We start from the raw sequence: 17,519 nt of genomic DNA, 5'->3' as shown, positions 1-17,519 counted from the left end.
AAGATTCTAAAAGTTATTAATTACTTGAAAAGTAACTATTGCATTACTTTAAATAAAGGTTTCACTCTCTGGGGTCCAGGGTATAATTGGCCATTTTAAACACTTTTGATTTTCCCTCTACATTTCACCTTTAGAAACTATTTACTTTCCCTTGTTTGGTATCATCCTTTTCAGCACAACCTCACGTGTCTGAATTTACAGTCATGTTTTCATTTTGACATACTGTATTAACACAATTGATCTAAAATCAGAGAAAAAAAAAACATAAAATCCTAGTAGAAAATGTTACATATGTTACTGTGATAACCACAAACATGTTTATTGAATCATATTTTATAACTTTAAATGCAAATATAAATTGTAAATTTTTTAATTAGATGCACAAGTTTTGCGAACAACAAAGTTATTTGCAGCCATTTTCCTTTTACCCTTTTTTTCAAACCATTTCAAACTATTTACAGAACAATCAGCTGTTCTGGATTCAATAAAATGCCGCACAAATTATTTGTGCCGCTCCAAAAAAATAATTTCTGTCCACTATAAAGGAGAACATCTCAGCCTGATACCTGCAGGTCTGACAGCAGGTGTATCACTCCTCCTGTTTTCTACCTGGAGACGGCAGTCGCCTCATTGTTCTGACACTCAACACAAAACTATTCACAACACTACACACTAACTACACAACACAACGTCTTGATGCATGCTCAATCATCCAGGTAAGTAATAGGGGTGCAACGATACACAAAATTCACAGTTCGGTTTGGTTAGATACTTTGGTGTCACGGTTTGATATTTTTTCAATACAAAAAAATGTTCATGCCTTTTTAATTTGTCATTTATTAAAATTATAAATATATATTTTAACTCAAAAGTACAGTTTTTAAATTTAATCTTGCTGAAACAACAAAATAATAATAAAAATAAATCTATCTGATCGAGAAATCACTCATATTTGGAAAAGAGAGTTTATTACAGAGAAATGGCTCTTTCCAAAATAAAAGCTATGCTTCTTCTGGGCTATATTCTCAGCAGCATATTAAACATATCAGGTCCCCATAAGGAGAATCATGTGCTAACGGCTGTCTAAATGACTCGGGTAAAGTTTGTAGCATGCGTGCTTGTTGTTTTTGTCTGCTTCCACTTGTCTTTGCACTAGGATGATGTCGGTGTAAATGTGCAGTCATATTCGTTGTGTTCCCACTAGTGCTGTCAGCGTTAATCTCATTAAAGTGACATTAACGCCATAACGCGGCAAATCTCCGTTAACGAGCTACCGCGGCACTCGACAGTGCAGCCTAGGCGGAGTAGTTGAGCGCAGATCCACTAAGCGCTCAACACAGATAGCATCTTCAGAAGAAAAGTTGATAAAGTAAATAAAAAAATTCGTATTGTTCGATACATATGCGTACCAAACCGAAAGCACTGTATCAAACGGTTCAATATCAATACGAGTACTGTTGCACCCCTAGTAAGTAAATCTCCAAAAGTTGATTCTGTTCATCTGAACGTAGCGTTTTCAGTGGGAGAAACGTTTTGTCACTCATCCAAGTGACTTCTTCAGTCTCAGCTGACTGCAGGTTTCCCCAATCTTATAAACAGTACATTTGCATAATTACTGAAACCAGCCCACTGAAGGAACAATGGGCTGGGAGGTCAGTCCCTTCATCATAATTATGCAATGCTCATGAGAATTTGCAGAATTCAGAATAAGAAGCCTGCAGTCAGCTGAGACTGAAGACGTCACTTGGATGAGTGACGAAACGTTTCTTCCACTGAAAATGCTACGTCCAGATGAACAGAATCAACTTTTGGAGATACACAAGACAACACATTAACTACACACTCCAAACACGCTAAACGTCACAAATCTCTCACATTTTAAAACTCGCGCTCTCTCTCTCTCTTTCCCCCTCTTCCTAAACAACCAAATGTCATGGTGCCATATCATTTTTTGATTGGTCGACATGGTGCATTTTTCCACCAACACAAACGGGCTGTTTTTTGTTTTGTTTTTTTATTTTTTGGTCATAAGCAGAGAGTGCTTTCTAACGCTCTCCTTAGACAGTAAACGTGGCGAAACTATATATGTGTGTATATATGTCTGTGTATATATTGTTTATTATGACTCTGGTTTTACGTGGTATATATCACCTTGTTGCTTTGTCATCTTAAAGTGGTCGTGTGATTGTCTTACCACGACTATTTTATTCTGCCTCAACCAAACAGCAGCATTAATGTGATTGTTTTGCCCCCTTATCTCCAGGTGTTGTGCCAAAAAGTGATCGTCTGCCAGAAAGTGATTGCCTTCAGCGGGAAGGCCTTCACTTTTAATGATCGCTTTCAAATGATTAAATATGTATTCCAACAGTGGCTATAGATGAATAGGTAATTAATTATAAAACATTTTGTAAACATTATGAAGTTTTCATAACATAACATTCACAAAAAACTTAATTAACTATCTACAAAACATTTAACCGTGGTTATTATAAATATAAATCAGTTAAAAATGTTACACTTTCTGTTTCACTGTGACAACTGCATCTATGAAAAAAAGAATAGAATAGCCCTTTATTGGCATTGCCCATGTACACACAAAACCATAAGACATCCTGACCTCAATCATGGCAGTGAACGTAACTGCCATGGAAACCGTGATCGCCATCGTCTGGTAGTCAAAGACCGTGTTGTCGAAAACGCAGAGCGGGATGAAGGCGAAAACGAGCGATGCATACACAGCATGCAGGAGTGACAAGGACAACTTGAGAGGGCTCACGAGCTCATGTCTCTGTCCACACTTGTACAACTCGGGAAAATTTAAGCTTTTTTCTGCGCTGACATCCTAAAAAAGAAAGAGGCGATTTTTATTGTTTAGACATTCACACTTATCTTCTTTTAGTTTAAAATAAATTCTCCAGCTCACCTGTTCAAAAAAGGCCAGGCAAAGAATTGGGTATGCACTGTAGAAAACCGTGTATAAAGCGATGAACCATGATTCATACAGAGACTGTGAGAGAAACGTAATTTTTTGAACCTCACTTCATGCCGTGACTATAAGGCTTTAACTGGCATAATTTAATATCTGTTTTTGTCTAACCTGAGCACTGAAGCCATTGAAGAAACCAAACCATAGATGCACAAGGGCAAAACTGCAGGTCTTAAACAGGAAATAGCGCAAGAAGAGGGAAATGCGCCAGTAGGACCAGCGGCCATGGACGAGAAGCAGCCGCTGCAGAAACCTGAACTGGGCCAATGCAAAGTCTGCATTCTGCACCGCCTGACCTCCCTCCACTCCTGCCAGACCCACACCAACATGAGCCGCTGGTGTTGAGGAAAGAGGAAGGAGGCAAATGTTAAAACATGAACACAAATGGTCAGAGCACACTGATTTATTTTTACTTTTTTATATTGTAGAACTACAAATAAACCCTTACTCTTGATCATATTGACATCATTGGCACCATCACCAATGCTCATGGTCACTGAGCTGGTATGTTTTCTCACCAACGTGACGATTTCGGCCTTCTGTGCAGGTGTTACGCGGCAGCACAGCACAGACTGACAATGTTCTGCCAGGCTCATGAATGTGGCCCCCCACTCTGGCCTCTGGTCAAACTCTGTCTGGGGAAAACAACACAAATGCGTAGATGCGAGGGAGACTTAAATAACAAAGTCATTTATTATGGCTGATGCAAAGTCCAAGATACAAAATCCAAAAGGCAATAGACTCAAAGAGGACGTTAACAGATGCTCAGACAAAGAGTGAGGGGAAGGACTGGACTATTTATACACAAGAGGGTAATCAAGGAAGCAGGAACAGGAGGGTAATGAGACAAAACTGAGCTTAATTTAGACAGAGACAGAGGGGGGAGTAAAACTAAAGGTATGAAACAGGAGAGAAGTCAAAAGTAAAGCAAAACATGATTAAAAACAAGGAAACACAGAAATTTGAACTTTACAGAGGAGATAATGCAGGAAGAAAACAGAGGAACTAAGAAACTCTTTAAATACAAGCAGTAACTAACGCAAACTGAAGGCACAAGTACTAGTGAATAAATGAAGATCAACGCTAAATGATCAACAAAACTAAGAACCGAGAAACTATGAAAGAACCAATCAGAATTCTCAAAAACAACAAATCCAGGCTTAATAAAAAACAAGAACTGAAATAAAGAAATAAAGGCCTGATAGTAACAAACAGAAGACTTTCTAGAGTTTAAAAAATTACTTTAACCACCTCACTGTACATAACCCTACAACAAAACCCTCGAAGGGGACTGGCGGCAGCTCCCGGGCCTTGCAGATCCTCATGTACTAAATAGAAGTGAATGAGTTAAAGAATTGAAAAGTTGAGAGAGGGTGAGGCACGAAAACGAGAACGAACAGTTTGTAGAAGTGGGGGAACAAACATAGATGAGAACTGGAAGCAGCATGTTTGGAGTTGTGGTCCCGCTCCTGAAATTCAGATAATTTATCTCCAATTAATGTAAAACTAATGATTTCTTGTTTGATCATTCCACTGGGCGCAAGAAATTAGTCCTAAAAGAAGAAGAAACAGAAGAATCTACTGCTCAACACCTTTTAATATCGCCTCTCCATGTCTCTGCAGAATACAACTTCTCATGAAACCAAATCGTCCGCAAATCATAAGATTTACAAAACTTTACATTGTCTATGTATAGCACAGGTTGGTGTGTTTACCAGCTCAGGTCCGGTGAGGACCACGGAAGTCTTTGCTACAGCCATCTCCTTGTCTACAGCCCACAGCTCTGTCTGTCTGGGCTTAAAGAAACTGACCCGTGGATCTGGGGACTGGAGTATCTGTCTGCAGGGGCAAACAAACAAAGATCAATGGGATGGTGTGAGCGTGTGTATGTGCATGTGGTTGGATGTGTCTGTGTATTTCTAACACTGCTAACCTCAGCTCGTCCCATTCTACTATTCTGCTATCAGGATCCAGTAGTTTGCAAGAATATCCAATATTCACTGCAGTCTCTACAAACACAAGGAAAGAAGTCACAGATGGAATCAGAATAACACAGAAACCACTGTGAAACTTTATTTTTATGACACGTTCAGAATTTATGCCATGCTCCTTGTTGTGTCACAGCTTATCATAATACCTTTTTTGTCTCCAGTCAGTACCCATACTTTAATCCCGGCCTCTTGAAGTAGAGCAATGGTTTCAGGCACTCCATCCTGAAGTCGGTCCTCAATTGCCGTCACCCCCAGCAGCTAAAGCAAGACTTAATTTCAGCATCCATACAGCATATTCACATTTTTAAATATTACATACATATTTCATACCACAAAGTTCTATGACTATGCCCATAAAAATATGAAATCAGCCCTTTAAATTAGACTAAAGACTTCTTCCGGGGAAGAGTGCCTACCTGTGCATTTGTGCGTGCCCTAAAACTCCTGCAATGTGTTGGAACAGACATCCTTCAAATTGATTATCATTTTAGAGAAGCAACCAAAGTCACAGTGAGAAAGACTGTATTGCTGCAGGCAATAATGTTATCAATGTGTTGTGTGCTTGTTGCATGCACTGCAGTTCATGCAGTTTCCACAAAATAGTGATGCAGCAGAGAGCAGACTGAGAATAAACGACCCCATCACAAACTACCAGACTTTCAAACATCCCCAGTGTTTGTTATCTTAATTAACTGTCTACAAATATCTCTCAAAGGTATGTTTAAAAATGCAGTTTATTGAACAGTTTCTGATGCATAAAGTGCAAGAACACTGCAGTGTTTTGCCTCAAATCCTCATGCAGTTAACCTCTCAGCTATAGGGGAAAATACACAAAAAGCTTACGGGTCTGACCTGCGACTTTTGCCCCCTTTACTGATGCAGGCAAATTTTCTGTTTTTAGCTTGTGGTGATAATGCTGAGTGGACTGTGGTCAATCAACAGTTTCTTGCAAACCCAGTGCAGTTTGGTTAGACGTTTAATCACTTACAAACATGCTTCAAATCAGTAATCTATTTGCTGTTACTAAACCAAACAATGGGCAATAAAAATAATAAACAAATATAGATAAAAAGAAACACATTTGCATTTTAATATAGAATATTTTAAATATTATGAAACGTAAAAAGTAAATTAAAATTTTGGACGTCACAGTGGAACTCTGTTTTGATGTGCCGAGCGTGGTAGGACAACTCATGACTGACCTCAAGCTTTGCATGAGATTCATTCACTGAAAATGGTGTATGGTGAAACCAGATCTTTGTGATTGTAGTCTAAAGTTGTATGACTGCATCAGAGTCAAAAATAATGTGAGAAACTTGGTCAAGTTTAACCTTATAAAACAGGTTTTAACGAAGAAATTTTTTTTTAAATCAGTCTGCGCTCAGCTCCACAAATGCGAAAATACATTTTGGGGAAAATAAAGGGCTGAAATCTTTAAGCATTAACATTATTAGAACCCTTTAAATGAAGAACTGACAATATATAAAACCACACTGAGCACGAGCCCACCTGCAGGTCCATTTCCATCTCGTCATATAATTTTTCCAGCAGCGCGTCACGGTCGCAGGTGACCATGGTGGCAGACTGAGCCAGAGTTTTGTTCCACTGCTCCCATGATGCTTCAGGAACAGATCGAACCGCAACGCACAGTGTCCGCAGACAGGCCTCGGCAAACAGCTGACAGAAGATAAGTTAGATTGGTTTTTGATAGGCTGACGTTATTTACTGAGTAATCCTTCAGGCAGAACTGGAAGAAAAAAAACAAGCGATAATCAGGGATGCCTCAGCTATCTCATTAGCTAGTAACGACTGGTTGGATCCGTTCTTGAAAACCTACTAATCATTGATTAAGAGCCTTCAGTATAGTGTGTAGATGGTTTGATGATGTGACAAATGATAACTGTAGTGGAAGATAATGTAGTTTTAGTCTGTGTAGACTTGCACACATCGCAGTCACAGAAATTTGAGAGCAAATGCAGAGTACGTGATAACTGTTAACAGGACGGAAAAAACATTACGTTAATTTAGCTTAGCATAGTGATTCAAAACAGGAATGCTTTACCTCTAGAGCTCTTTCAGTCCTTTCCTGATGTGGAGAGTCCTTCTGCAGTCTCTCCAGGATCACTATATCTGCCCCTTTACAGTACAACTTTATTCCACCTTCTGGCTCCCGCACTAAAGGCAAAAACCCCCTCTTAGTATGGACTAAACAAAAGGATGTCTAAGAAATAACAAAAGGCTGTTTGACTTAGAATCAAACCTGTGTGAGCCAAATGAAAAAAGCTATTATATGCGTGTGTTTAACAAGAGCTGCTCTCACCCAATACAGACATGCGTCTCCTCTGACTGGTGAAGTCCAGCAGTGCAAGGAGCTGATACCTGCGAGTGACGCCCAGCTCTGAGACAACAATAAAATCTCTCGCCCTAGAAAGAAAGACCCAGCCCAGCTCTCTGGCAGCACCAACAAGTGCTTCCTCATCTGGGGACGCAGCCTGGTAAACTGGAGTCTCTGTGGGAACGCGGTTAGTGCACAAAGGAGGAAAACATGTTGTCTTCCAGAAAAGGACCACAGTTATTCTGCCATGCACATTCAGATTAGTGATTTACAGGTTTTCTTAGATAATAGCAGAGAAAAAAAACCTTTAATCTTTATTTAACTTTAGTTAAGTTGACAAAATTCACAACTTAGGTAAAAAACATTACGGACTCACGACATGTGCAAAGCCTTACGTTTCTTCCACTCTGTCATGACAGTATGGCATAAAGCCAGCGCTGTAAGGAACTGTCTGCTGAGCGGACACTGGTTCCCTCTAAGTCTGTCCACGAGGGCTGGGGCTGACATAAACAGGCCACCACAGGAGAAAGGATTCCAGCTTAAATCCATGGGCTGCCCAAAGGCGGGGAAAGAGGTAGAATATAAGATGATATCATTTCAAACATATACTGAAGGATCTTTAGGGAATACCTTAGAATAAGGTTAAGTACATATAAAAAAGTGTAATTGTTTACCTCTACATCCTCTGCCCCGACTGAGGCATCACCTGTAAATGTATAAAATAAGACATTTATTTATTAATATATATGTTTTAAAGAAAGAAAAAAGAAAGTGTCATCTGTGGTGAAGGTTGGTATTAATATTCTCCTGTGGTGGTGAATGTTGGGGTTACTGTTGCACTGAGCATGTTAGGAGTCTCCGCTGGCCTTTTTCGAGGGATGAGGTTTATGATGTAAGCATCTTTCTCCAGAGTCGTCTTTGTTCAACTGTAAATCTTTGCTGTCTAATTTGAACTTACCTTTACCTTGTACGAGTTTTTAATGAAGGAAACTGCTGCAAATAATAACTCAGCATGTAACCTCACACATTACTGGGCACAGGCTGTACTGTTGGACCATTAGTTGCTAACAAAGTATTCTTAGGGGAACAAACTGGGTCATTGCTGCTAAAGTTGTGTCACGCTGATGAGAAAAACTGATTTAAAGCTTTCGTGTGTGACTTTGTATCAGCGGCTGAGCAATAAAGACACGCAGTTCTTTCTGTGCTACTTCTGTGCTACTTTAAGCTGACTCCAAAAGTGAGTCGATCCCATGTTTAAATGCCAATTTTATTAATATAGCACATTTCACTACACCTAAACTCATTGTGCTTAACACAGAAGATAACAACATAAAAACCTTTGTGGGTTTACAAAGCCTTGAGGAAGTGCAAACAGCAAAAATAAAATAACAATTGCCACACTTTATGACATTAACCAAAATTGCTAATCTTAACTGACAACTTCTATCTCTCAACCAATCCAGACATGGTGGCTTCATCCAAATAAAAACTGCATAACTGGGCACTTTGCAATTACATTTTAAAACACAGATTCTAAACATCTGTGCAAAATCATCTGATGTATTCTCTGTTAATGAGTTTTGCTTTTGTAAAGCAGAGTATTTGGCTTGTCCAAACATCCACCTGCCCATGTGGCATGACCAGAACATGGTCTGGCCTGCTTTAAGCTGAAAAATTAAAATATCACATTAAATATAGTGTTTTGTTTAGTCACGACACACTTTCAGGTCAGTAATCTGTAAAAGAAGGAGCTCTTGTTACCATAGATTTCCCCAGCTATGCAGCATTGTCTGACGAGCAGGCGATTCTGGGTTAGTGTTCCAGTTTTGTCACTCAGCAGGTATCCCACTTGGCCGAGCTCCTCGTTCAGTGAGGTATTCCTAGCCTGAGCCGGTTTGTCTGCCTGCTGCCAATACATCTCCAAATCCCAGCCAATAAACAGGCTGTGGACCGTGTGGACCAGCTCAAACCTGCAGGCACACACACATGCATGCATAATAACCCAACACACGCACGCAGATGTGCATACCCACTTTTCTCCCCACCCACAAATGATTGCAGTATTGTAGATGGAACTAACGAGATGTAGAGGGCTATAGGCATGGCTGGGCTGAGAAGGATGATGTAGCTCCAGTAGATGAGGAATCCGGTGTAGACAGCATTGCTGTTAAACACCAGAGCAGACAGAACGCTATTCTGTCTCATGAGCTGAGCAGAAAACACGCCACTGCCAATGGCAAGGAACAGAGCTGCCAGCAGCACACACAGGACTATCTAGACAGAGCACAGACACACAGGGTATATAAAAACTGCAGAAAATGTCTCGTGGTTGTTATTCTCATGCCCTCCATGCACTCACCCCCATCACCACTTTGTTAAAAACTTTTTCCATCTGAGTCCTCTTCAGTTTCACTTTCCCGCTGTTCCTCAGGATCTTCGTGTCTGCGCCTGCCGTTAAAAACACCACTATTAGATGCTATTGCTGACCGGGCTGATTGAGTAGACGGTCAAGCAGCCAGAGGGTGAGAGTTCAAGCCCGCATGTCAACAAGCTTCTGCTGATGTGCCCTTGAGCGAGACGCTGAATTCCTAGCAGATCCGGGGGTTTCTGACCCCGGTGCAGGGAGGTCAGGGGAAGAGAGAGTTTTTCTTTGCAGGGATCAATAAAGTATCACATTATGTTTTCCGACGATGCTGTCTCAATCTCGCAGACTGTGGAAAGTCGCTGAACTTTGTGTGCAGAAATGACAAAACCATTCTAGGGCAGAAAACTGATTTGAACTCAGCCCTACAACAGCAACAACATGCAAGCTTTGATGGAAGCAGGTTATGTCGAGTGCGAGTTTGCTTAGAGTTATTGTCAGGCTTAACTGGGGTTACACCAGTGGGCAGCTTCAGATTAATAGTATGAAACTCATCTCTGGATAAATTTGATGTACTGATCTGCTTAACCAGAACGGGAAGGGTCAAAGCTATGGAATCCGTGACACTTCTGCCTCGTCCAATAATGTCAAATCAATGATGACTCAAAAGACAGGAAGAGCCTATAATCTGCCAGACGCCCACAGCTATAAGAGTGAGGTAATCAGGACCATTATTAGCAGCAGATTGTATTCCTCATAATAACATTTGTCATTGAAGTGAGTGGAGGCAAGAGTGCAAGGTGAACATAGCAGATCTGGGAACATTGTGTAAAAGTGATATCGCTGTGCACTAAAGTAACAGTTTTCTGAACACAGATGACATAGTTCCACTCCTCTTTCCCATCTAAAGAGTACCGGTGTAGATAGCCAAGCCGTACGCAAAGGTTGTGTTGCGTAGGACTGTTCCCCTCAGCAGGATGTGCTCGCTGTCCAACAGGAGACCCTCTCCCCGCCACTGCAGCTGACCTCTGAAGGTGTACAAGCGGTTGTTGGGTTCCTCACAGCGTACAACACCTGGGGGAAAAAAAATCACATTAGATCTCACTCTTACTATTTGGTTTTTATAAATGCACATCTGTATTTTTAATAAAAATAGGTTTATTCACCATCAAAGGAACTGAGGGCCTCCTCTGAGGGATTAGAGGTCAGATCTTCGTGTGTAGCGCTGAGCGCCTGTCGGTACTTGAGGTTGGTTTCTCTAAATGAAGAAAAAAACGGAAGTGTTCATTACAAAGTCAAACAAAAGAGCATCAATACACTGAAAATACTGAAAACACAAATTAATGTTTTGGTTATATGGATGAGGGCAGTCGTACGGTCTTAATTCTGTAGTTTATGAGTTCAATAAAAGACGATTTGTATGCACTGACACATACAGTCACACCTCTGCCTCCTCTATTAATAAAGATGTTACATTTATGTCATGTTTTCAAATTTTCTCCTTCACAAACATTTTTTGACGTCCATATTTGAAGCATTTTTATTGTCCTGTTCAAAGACTTAGAAAATGTATCATTACTGTTACTGTCTACTTTAAGCATCATAAACGTTTCTGCATTTACATCAGTGTGTGCGGTGCCAATACATTTTAAGAGAATTATTCAGGGACCGGACTGATTGTGTCTCTTTACCCATCTATATCAGCCGTCTCCACGTAACACAGACTGTGAGGCTCTGAGCTACATAAAAGAAGAAGATCGGCCTGGGTGGGAAAACAGAAAACATTAAAACAAAGCAGAGAGGGTGATGAGGGCGAAGGTGTGGAAACACAAACTGACACAAAGCACGCACTAAATCCAGTTGGATCCAGCTATCCTAAGAATATACTGGGTTTTTTTTTTACCGTGTACTGTATTTTCTAACAATATTATTGTTATTATATTCTCGAAACAAGGACAAATAAAAATTGCTGCACATTTCTACGTTTTATGAATCAAGAAGCTCACTGGGAAGACTTGGTCTTTGTGGATCCGCAGCACATCCCCCACACACACGTCTTTCCACTTCTTCATTTGAAAACTGAGACAGAGAACAGACGAGAACTGAACGATTGAGAAGAAAAAACCCTTTTGAATGGTTTTCTAGACAAACTCAAGCAAAATGTTTTAAAAAGCAACACATAAAAACATAATTAGTAACCAACATTCAAATTAAAGTTTTGTTCAGGGCAGGAATTTACAGATTCATACTGTTTAATTACAAAAACAATGAATCATCTTTACACTGGTTGTGTTTTTTTGTGCATTTAGTTTGTTAGTTCTTTGCAGGACAGCGATGATTACATGAAATAGTACAATTCTTCTGTAATATGTGTAATATTTGCAACATAATATTCTCAGAAACAGTAGAAGTTAAAAAACATGTGTCATTAAGAGGCTGGTCATAGTTCTTATCTTTCAATAAGTGGGGAAACTGCTCAGTGCATTTGCCCTGCTCTAATGCGAAAACGGGACTATCCAGGGATTCACTCATTCACACTTCATTAGAGGTTCATTAGAGGTCTGTTTCAAAGTGGAGATGTGTTGGCTCCTGAGAGAATAACCCCGCCTTTGTCCTCACCTTTGGGAAATGAGAATGTCACAGGGTCTGGAGTTAATCTCAGAGTCACTGCGTCTTCTTGCCTGTATCGGATGTAGGGAGAGAAGGACGGAGACAGATGGAAGGAGAGTAAAAGAGAATGAGCAATTGCTGGGAAGCATGACAAGGGTGGAGGGTAAGAGTGATGGACAAGGAGCAAGCGAGAGGGAGTGAGGGTGGCCATGAAAGGTTGAGAAAAAAAGAGGAGAAAGGAGAAATGCCATTACGGGGCTCTACAGTGACACCAGCTGGGAGATTTACACCCTCCACTAAATGATTAGTCAATAGAGAGGGGTCAAGCAAGCATTTCACCCAGAGCTGTTAACGACCGTAACTCAGCGATGCACTTAACCAGGGAATTCTCCATGCAAAACATCACACCTGCATTTAAAAGGAAAGGCTTTAATGATGGGAGAGATAAATTAATGCTACTGGGATGACTGGTTCCGTCAATGAGGAGAGGACAAGGAGTCAATGAGGACAGTGAAGGAGAGAAACAAGTAAGTGGCATGGGCATAAAAGCATGCGTGAGCCCGGTCACATACTTATATTCAAACTCCTTTATCTGTGTGAGCGGAAACATGCAGCTCAGAGAGGGACGGGAAGCCTCACCATGTCGTTGCTGAGGTCTTTCAGCCCTCTCAGTGAGAGAATGGAGATCAGCGGGATGATGGTGATGTACCATGGTACTGATGAGATGGCAGGGACACACTTGAAACCACATGCAAACACAAGCACGCGTCAGCCACATCATCCAGATAAAGTTCCTCCACCATTAATATAAACTATGCAAAATGCTTGCAAATGTCTGCTGAGTTAAGTTCATTTTGACAAGCTACATTAACCAAATACGAGCTGGTTTGTGATCACGCTCACTAGTAAAAAAAAAAAGAAAAAGTGAAATATAGAAAATTAGCAGCATGCTATATCAGGTGTAAAATGTAAAAATGTCAGCATATTAAATTATGCATTTGTTAAAGCTGAGCTGACAGAAGCACACAAAGCAGGATTTTTGGATTCATAGCATGTAAAAACAAAGCGAGACGCCACAGCAGAGCCTTCATCTGACCTGCAACACCAAGATGAGGAGATAATAGACATTGGCTGCTCGCTGGAACTGTTCAAATAGCGTCAGGGGCAGGAACGTCAAGGGGGTGTACTTGTAGCTGCGCACCACATTGTCCTGGCAACCGATGCGGAGAGCCATGGAGAGGGGCAGGTAGAAGACACACATGCAAACATCAGCGCATCAGCCTGACTCTGAATGTATCAGCAGGTGTAAGGTTTTCGTGTGGGATGGCTGACTCACAGCGGATCTCCCCCAACGGAAGCACAGAAAGGATTTCTTCTGTTTTGGTTTGTGGTAGTGGCGGCTGTTTGCTCTCACCTCCCATGTGAAGCCTGTCAGAAAAACTCTGTGATCTTAGACAACATTTACATAAAGTGATTTTTATGAGTCATTTTTAACAGTGATTACAGATGCAAAGAATTTCCTGCACTGTGCGTTTTCATGCAGGTGGATGCTGTATAGTACCTCTGTCAGTCCTCTCCTCATATCCCCCACTTAGAGTCTTAAGAAAGTTTAAAAAAATACTCAAACAACATCTGCTAAAGAAACTTTATCTACTATAAGAAAAAAAAAAATCAGCGTGGATGTGAAGGTTGCAAATCAAAACTGACATCCAACTGCATTTCTTTCTGGACGGATCTTATGAACACAGATATGAATACGGTGTCTGAAATAAAGTACAAAGATCAAAAGAGACGTACCAGATTCAGCACTTTCATTGACCATGATGTTGATGAAGACTTGGACGCTTGCAGACTCCTGTTTGCTGCTACACAAAGTAGAAATATGTTTTATCAGCAGACATGCAAACTCATCGCAGTTCAGTGACCACACAGGCAGCAATTTGATCTGAATAGGGCTGAGCTCATCAAAATAACCTATTGGAAAAGTAGATTTCACCTTCTTTCACCTTCTTTCACCATGTTTTAGTGGAAAAAACACAAAAACAGAAACATATTTACACTTGAAAAAACACCCAGTTAGAGAGGAGATGATAAATGGTACGGAATGGCCACAGCAGGAATTATGATTTATTTCATTTAATCATTTGAATATTATTGCGTATCCAATGGATACGGGAGATGTGCTGTGGAACATTCAATCCCTTCGGTAGTACATTCTTGGTTTATCAGTCGTGTACTTACACTTTGTTACTGCTGATGTGCTGATTTAAAAAGACTACCCAGTTCTCTGTAAAGCGTACTCATACTTGATTAACTACACCGTGGCATAAACAACAGGTTACTAAGGCAACCTGAGGGCAACAGCAGGCTGACACATGTATGATAAAATACTGAGACGAGTACCTGATCTTCCTGCTGAATCTGGAAGCTAACGAGCAGTCCTGGTGAAAGAGGCGCGAGGATGTTCGGATCCAACCAGCTGCATTAAATCTGCAAAGTTTTACTAAAACAAAGAAAAAACAGACTCATCAACAGAAGATTTGTATGCTAAATTTTACCTGTTTCTAAGTAACAACCATCTGGGCCATTTAAAAAATTGGAAAGCCATAAAGTTTAACTCGTTTAACTGCTCCTCACTCACAGAGTTACAGGTAACATGTCTACAAATTAAGGAGTACTTTACTGTACGTTCCATTTAGAGTATTGCTCTAATATCTTTCACAGTACTTCTACTGTAATCTCATTTATAGTATTTTTACTCTGTTTTTACTGCACTTTTATTGTATTTTCCACTGACACTGATTATAGTATTTTAACTGTGAACTCATCTATAGCATTATTACTGCAGTTTATTTTATGGTACTTTTTTCTGTATTTGTGCTAAAAAACGCTTGTGTTGTGTATTCATTTACAGTACTATATTTTCATTTACATCATTGTTGATTATTGTGAAATATTCTAAAACTCTCATTTTTAACCTGTAAAAAACATTTGAATTGCAGTCCAGCGCTTTAAACTCAAAATTGAACCCTAAAAGTGAGGTTCTCATATAGATTTGGACGTAAAATATGCTTTTAATTGTAAAATATCACTTTGAAATTATGAACAGTACTTGCTTATTTAAAAGGAACACCGACTATTTCCACTTGTGGGCCTCAGTAGTGTCTCATATTAAAGCATATCATTAAAAATCTATTAAAGCACTTTTATTGCTTATAAAAAATACTCAATTTAATAAACAGGAACCCTTTTTCAATAAACACTGTTATGCAGGGGGGGAAAAAACACATAACAAAAAACATTAATAACTAAATTTAGTAGAATTTGCCATCTCATGACCATGATTCTTTAGCAATATTGACTTAATTTGGAGAAGATAAGAAACAACTTGTCTTTTTCATCTTTTGTGAACTCTGAAATCCTGGAAACAAACTATGAGCAGATAATTTTGTCTTTTTTTTGGACATTTGGTGGCCGCTAACCAGCTCATGTGTTCCTTACCAGCTTGCTAGGTCGTTTATGTAGCAAGATTCAGCCATCACCTGTTATTCAGGTGTTTGCGTCTCTCATCCTGCTAGAAGACAGACTCATCTTGGGCTGGATTTCATGATTATAATCTTTGTTATTCTCTGGAGGGTCACTCTAACAGAACTAACAGCAGGAACTGGTTCATTTGCCACTATCTCAGGCCGGAAAGCACAACAAGAGCAACCAATAACAGTTGGAGTTCATCCACAGGACGGAAGACTCACTGGAAATGTTATTTGTCACAACACTGCCAATCCCACAAATAGAATCGAAATCTGTGAGAAAAAAGCATAATATATGCACAACACCTGACACCATTCCACTACACTGTGTGAAAACATGTTTAATGAACCACCTTGTTACAAAACAGATGATAAACATTGTGGGATGTCTCAAGAAAAATAAGGCAAATTTTAACTCTACACCTCAGTTTTTAAGAGTAAGTCTACCTGCCCTTATTACACATAAATGACATGTTATAGAACCCAGTGAATCTCCTAAGGCAAAACATTCACACTGAGTATTTTACCACATTATTCAAGCAACTTGTCAAGATCTATGAATACTTCAGCCTTTGCTTACTTTTCCATTCTTGCGCAATGGTGCTGGAATGGCCACAGTAGGAATAGCGGTTTATTTTATGTAAAATCATTTGAATTATTAATTAAATCTCTGCAATTTCTACTGTTTACAAAGATACCAATGGGCTGGATTGGATATGGGAGATGTGCTGGACGTTCACACCCTTCGGTAGTACGTTCTTGGTTTATCAGTTGTGTACTTACACTGTGTTATGTTACTTATAAATCCCTGCTGCTGATTTAAAAAGACAGTTCTCTGTAAAACGTACTCATACTTGATTAACTACCCTCTGACATAAGCAAAAGGTTACTGAGGCAACCTGAGGGCAACAGCAGGCTGACACATGTATGATAAAATACTGAGACGAGTACCTGATCTTCCTGCTGAATCTGGAAGCTAACGAGCAGTCCTGGTGAGAGAGGCGCGAGGATTTTCAGATCCAACCAGCTGCATTAAATCTGCAAAGTTTTACCAAAACAAAGACAAAACAGACTCATCAACAGAAGATTTGTATGCTAAATTTTACCTGTTGCTAAGAAACAACCGTCTGAGCCTTTTAAAAAATAAGAATAACAGAAAGCCTGGGAGAATATTAAATTCTTTTCACTAATCATTAATCCTGTTTGTACTGCTGTGAACAGTAACTCTGTCATTCTTAAGTAATAACATATAAACATACAGTTTTCTTTAAGTCACAAATTTACCTCCATTGTCTGCTGCACAGTCCACGAGCCTGTGTAAAAAACATTACAAACATCTGTTTAGCTTAGTCATTAATACTGACTCCACAGACCACAACCAGACATTAACACGAGTGTTTTCACAACCATTCTTCAGCTGCTTTACATAGCTCAAATCTGCGCTACCTGTCTCCCTCCTTTATCCCTGTGCAACATGACTCCACCTTTCTCGTTCTCCCATGTGAAGACTCCAGTAACAGACTGTACTCCCCGAGCACTGTACCTGAGGAAAAAGAAGGTAACGTAGGAGGGGCATCAAACCCTCACATGCATAACAGATCACTGTTTAAATCTCAAATGTGAATAAAGCACAATTAGTGATTTTAAAAGAATCTAAGCCAAATAACTTGAATGAGCCAGAACGTCCTCATGAGGATATGACAGC

The 17,519-nt window shown here is 39.9% G+C and overlaps 1 protein-coding gene across 1 annotated transcript in view; it reads right to left on the bottom strand.

Annotated features, from left to right (window-relative positions):
• atp8b3 (ATPase phospholipid transporting 8B3) overlaps nucleotides 1-17,519 on the bottom strand; it is a 19,462-nt gene extending 1,943 nt beyond the window's left edge. Inside the window, exons 1-28 of the mRNA XM_085397274.1 lie at nucleotides 17,261-17,519; nucleotides 17,099-17,127; nucleotides 16,766-16,852; nucleotides 14,688-14,787; nucleotides 14,082-14,149; nucleotides 13,621-13,712; nucleotides 13,381-13,494; nucleotides 12,924-13,022; nucleotides 12,294-12,355; nucleotides 11,681-11,753; nucleotides 11,366-11,436; nucleotides 10,841-10,932; nucleotides 10,590-10,748; nucleotides 9,672-9,760; nucleotides 9,393-9,586; nucleotides 9,074-9,282; nucleotides 7,987-8,018; nucleotides 7,708-7,864; nucleotides 7,298-7,486; nucleotides 7,040-7,152; nucleotides 6,487-6,654; nucleotides 5,124-5,235; nucleotides 4,920-4,995; nucleotides 4,702-4,825; nucleotides 3,435-3,621; nucleotides 3,098-3,321; nucleotides 2,924-3,007; nucleotides 2,618-2,842 (exon numbers count right to left, since the gene is read on the bottom strand). Of these exons, the coding sequence (XP_085253400.1) occupies nucleotides 2,618-2,842; nucleotides 2,924-3,007; nucleotides 3,098-3,321; nucleotides 3,435-3,621; nucleotides 4,702-4,825; nucleotides 4,920-4,995; nucleotides 5,124-5,235; nucleotides 6,487-6,654; nucleotides 7,040-7,152; nucleotides 7,298-7,486; nucleotides 7,708-7,864; nucleotides 7,987-8,018; nucleotides 9,074-9,282; nucleotides 9,393-9,586; nucleotides 9,672-9,760; nucleotides 10,590-10,748; nucleotides 10,841-10,932; nucleotides 11,366-11,436; nucleotides 11,681-11,753; nucleotides 12,294-12,355; nucleotides 12,924-13,022; nucleotides 13,381-13,494; nucleotides 13,621-13,712; nucleotides 14,082-14,106 (2,970 nt within the window). The 5' untranslated portion in view covers nucleotides 14,107-14,149; nucleotides 14,688-14,787; nucleotides 16,766-16,852; nucleotides 17,099-17,127; nucleotides 17,261-17,519. The remainder of the gene's footprint in view (nucleotides 1-2,617; nucleotides 2,843-2,923; nucleotides 3,008-3,097; nucleotides 3,322-3,434; nucleotides 3,622-4,701; nucleotides 4,826-4,919; nucleotides 4,996-5,123; nucleotides 5,236-6,486; nucleotides 6,655-7,039; nucleotides 7,153-7,297; nucleotides 7,487-7,707; nucleotides 7,865-7,986; nucleotides 8,019-9,073; nucleotides 9,283-9,392; nucleotides 9,587-9,671; nucleotides 9,761-10,589; nucleotides 10,749-10,840; nucleotides 10,933-11,365; nucleotides 11,437-11,680; nucleotides 11,754-12,293; nucleotides 12,356-12,923; nucleotides 13,023-13,380; nucleotides 13,495-13,620; nucleotides 13,713-14,081; nucleotides 14,150-14,687; nucleotides 14,788-16,765; nucleotides 16,853-17,098; nucleotides 17,128-17,260) is intronic.

The sequence above is a fragment of the Rhamphochromis longiceps genome, linkage group LG23 (assembly GCF_057381845.1).
Source record: "Rhamphochromis longiceps isolate RC_006_pf linkage group LG23, R_longiceps_female_GT1.1, whole genome shotgun sequence".
NCBI lineage: Eukaryota > Metazoa > Chordata > Actinopteri > Cichliformes > Cichlidae > Rhamphochromis > Rhamphochromis longiceps.
This window is presented reverse-complemented; position numbering and strand designations above follow the sequence as displayed.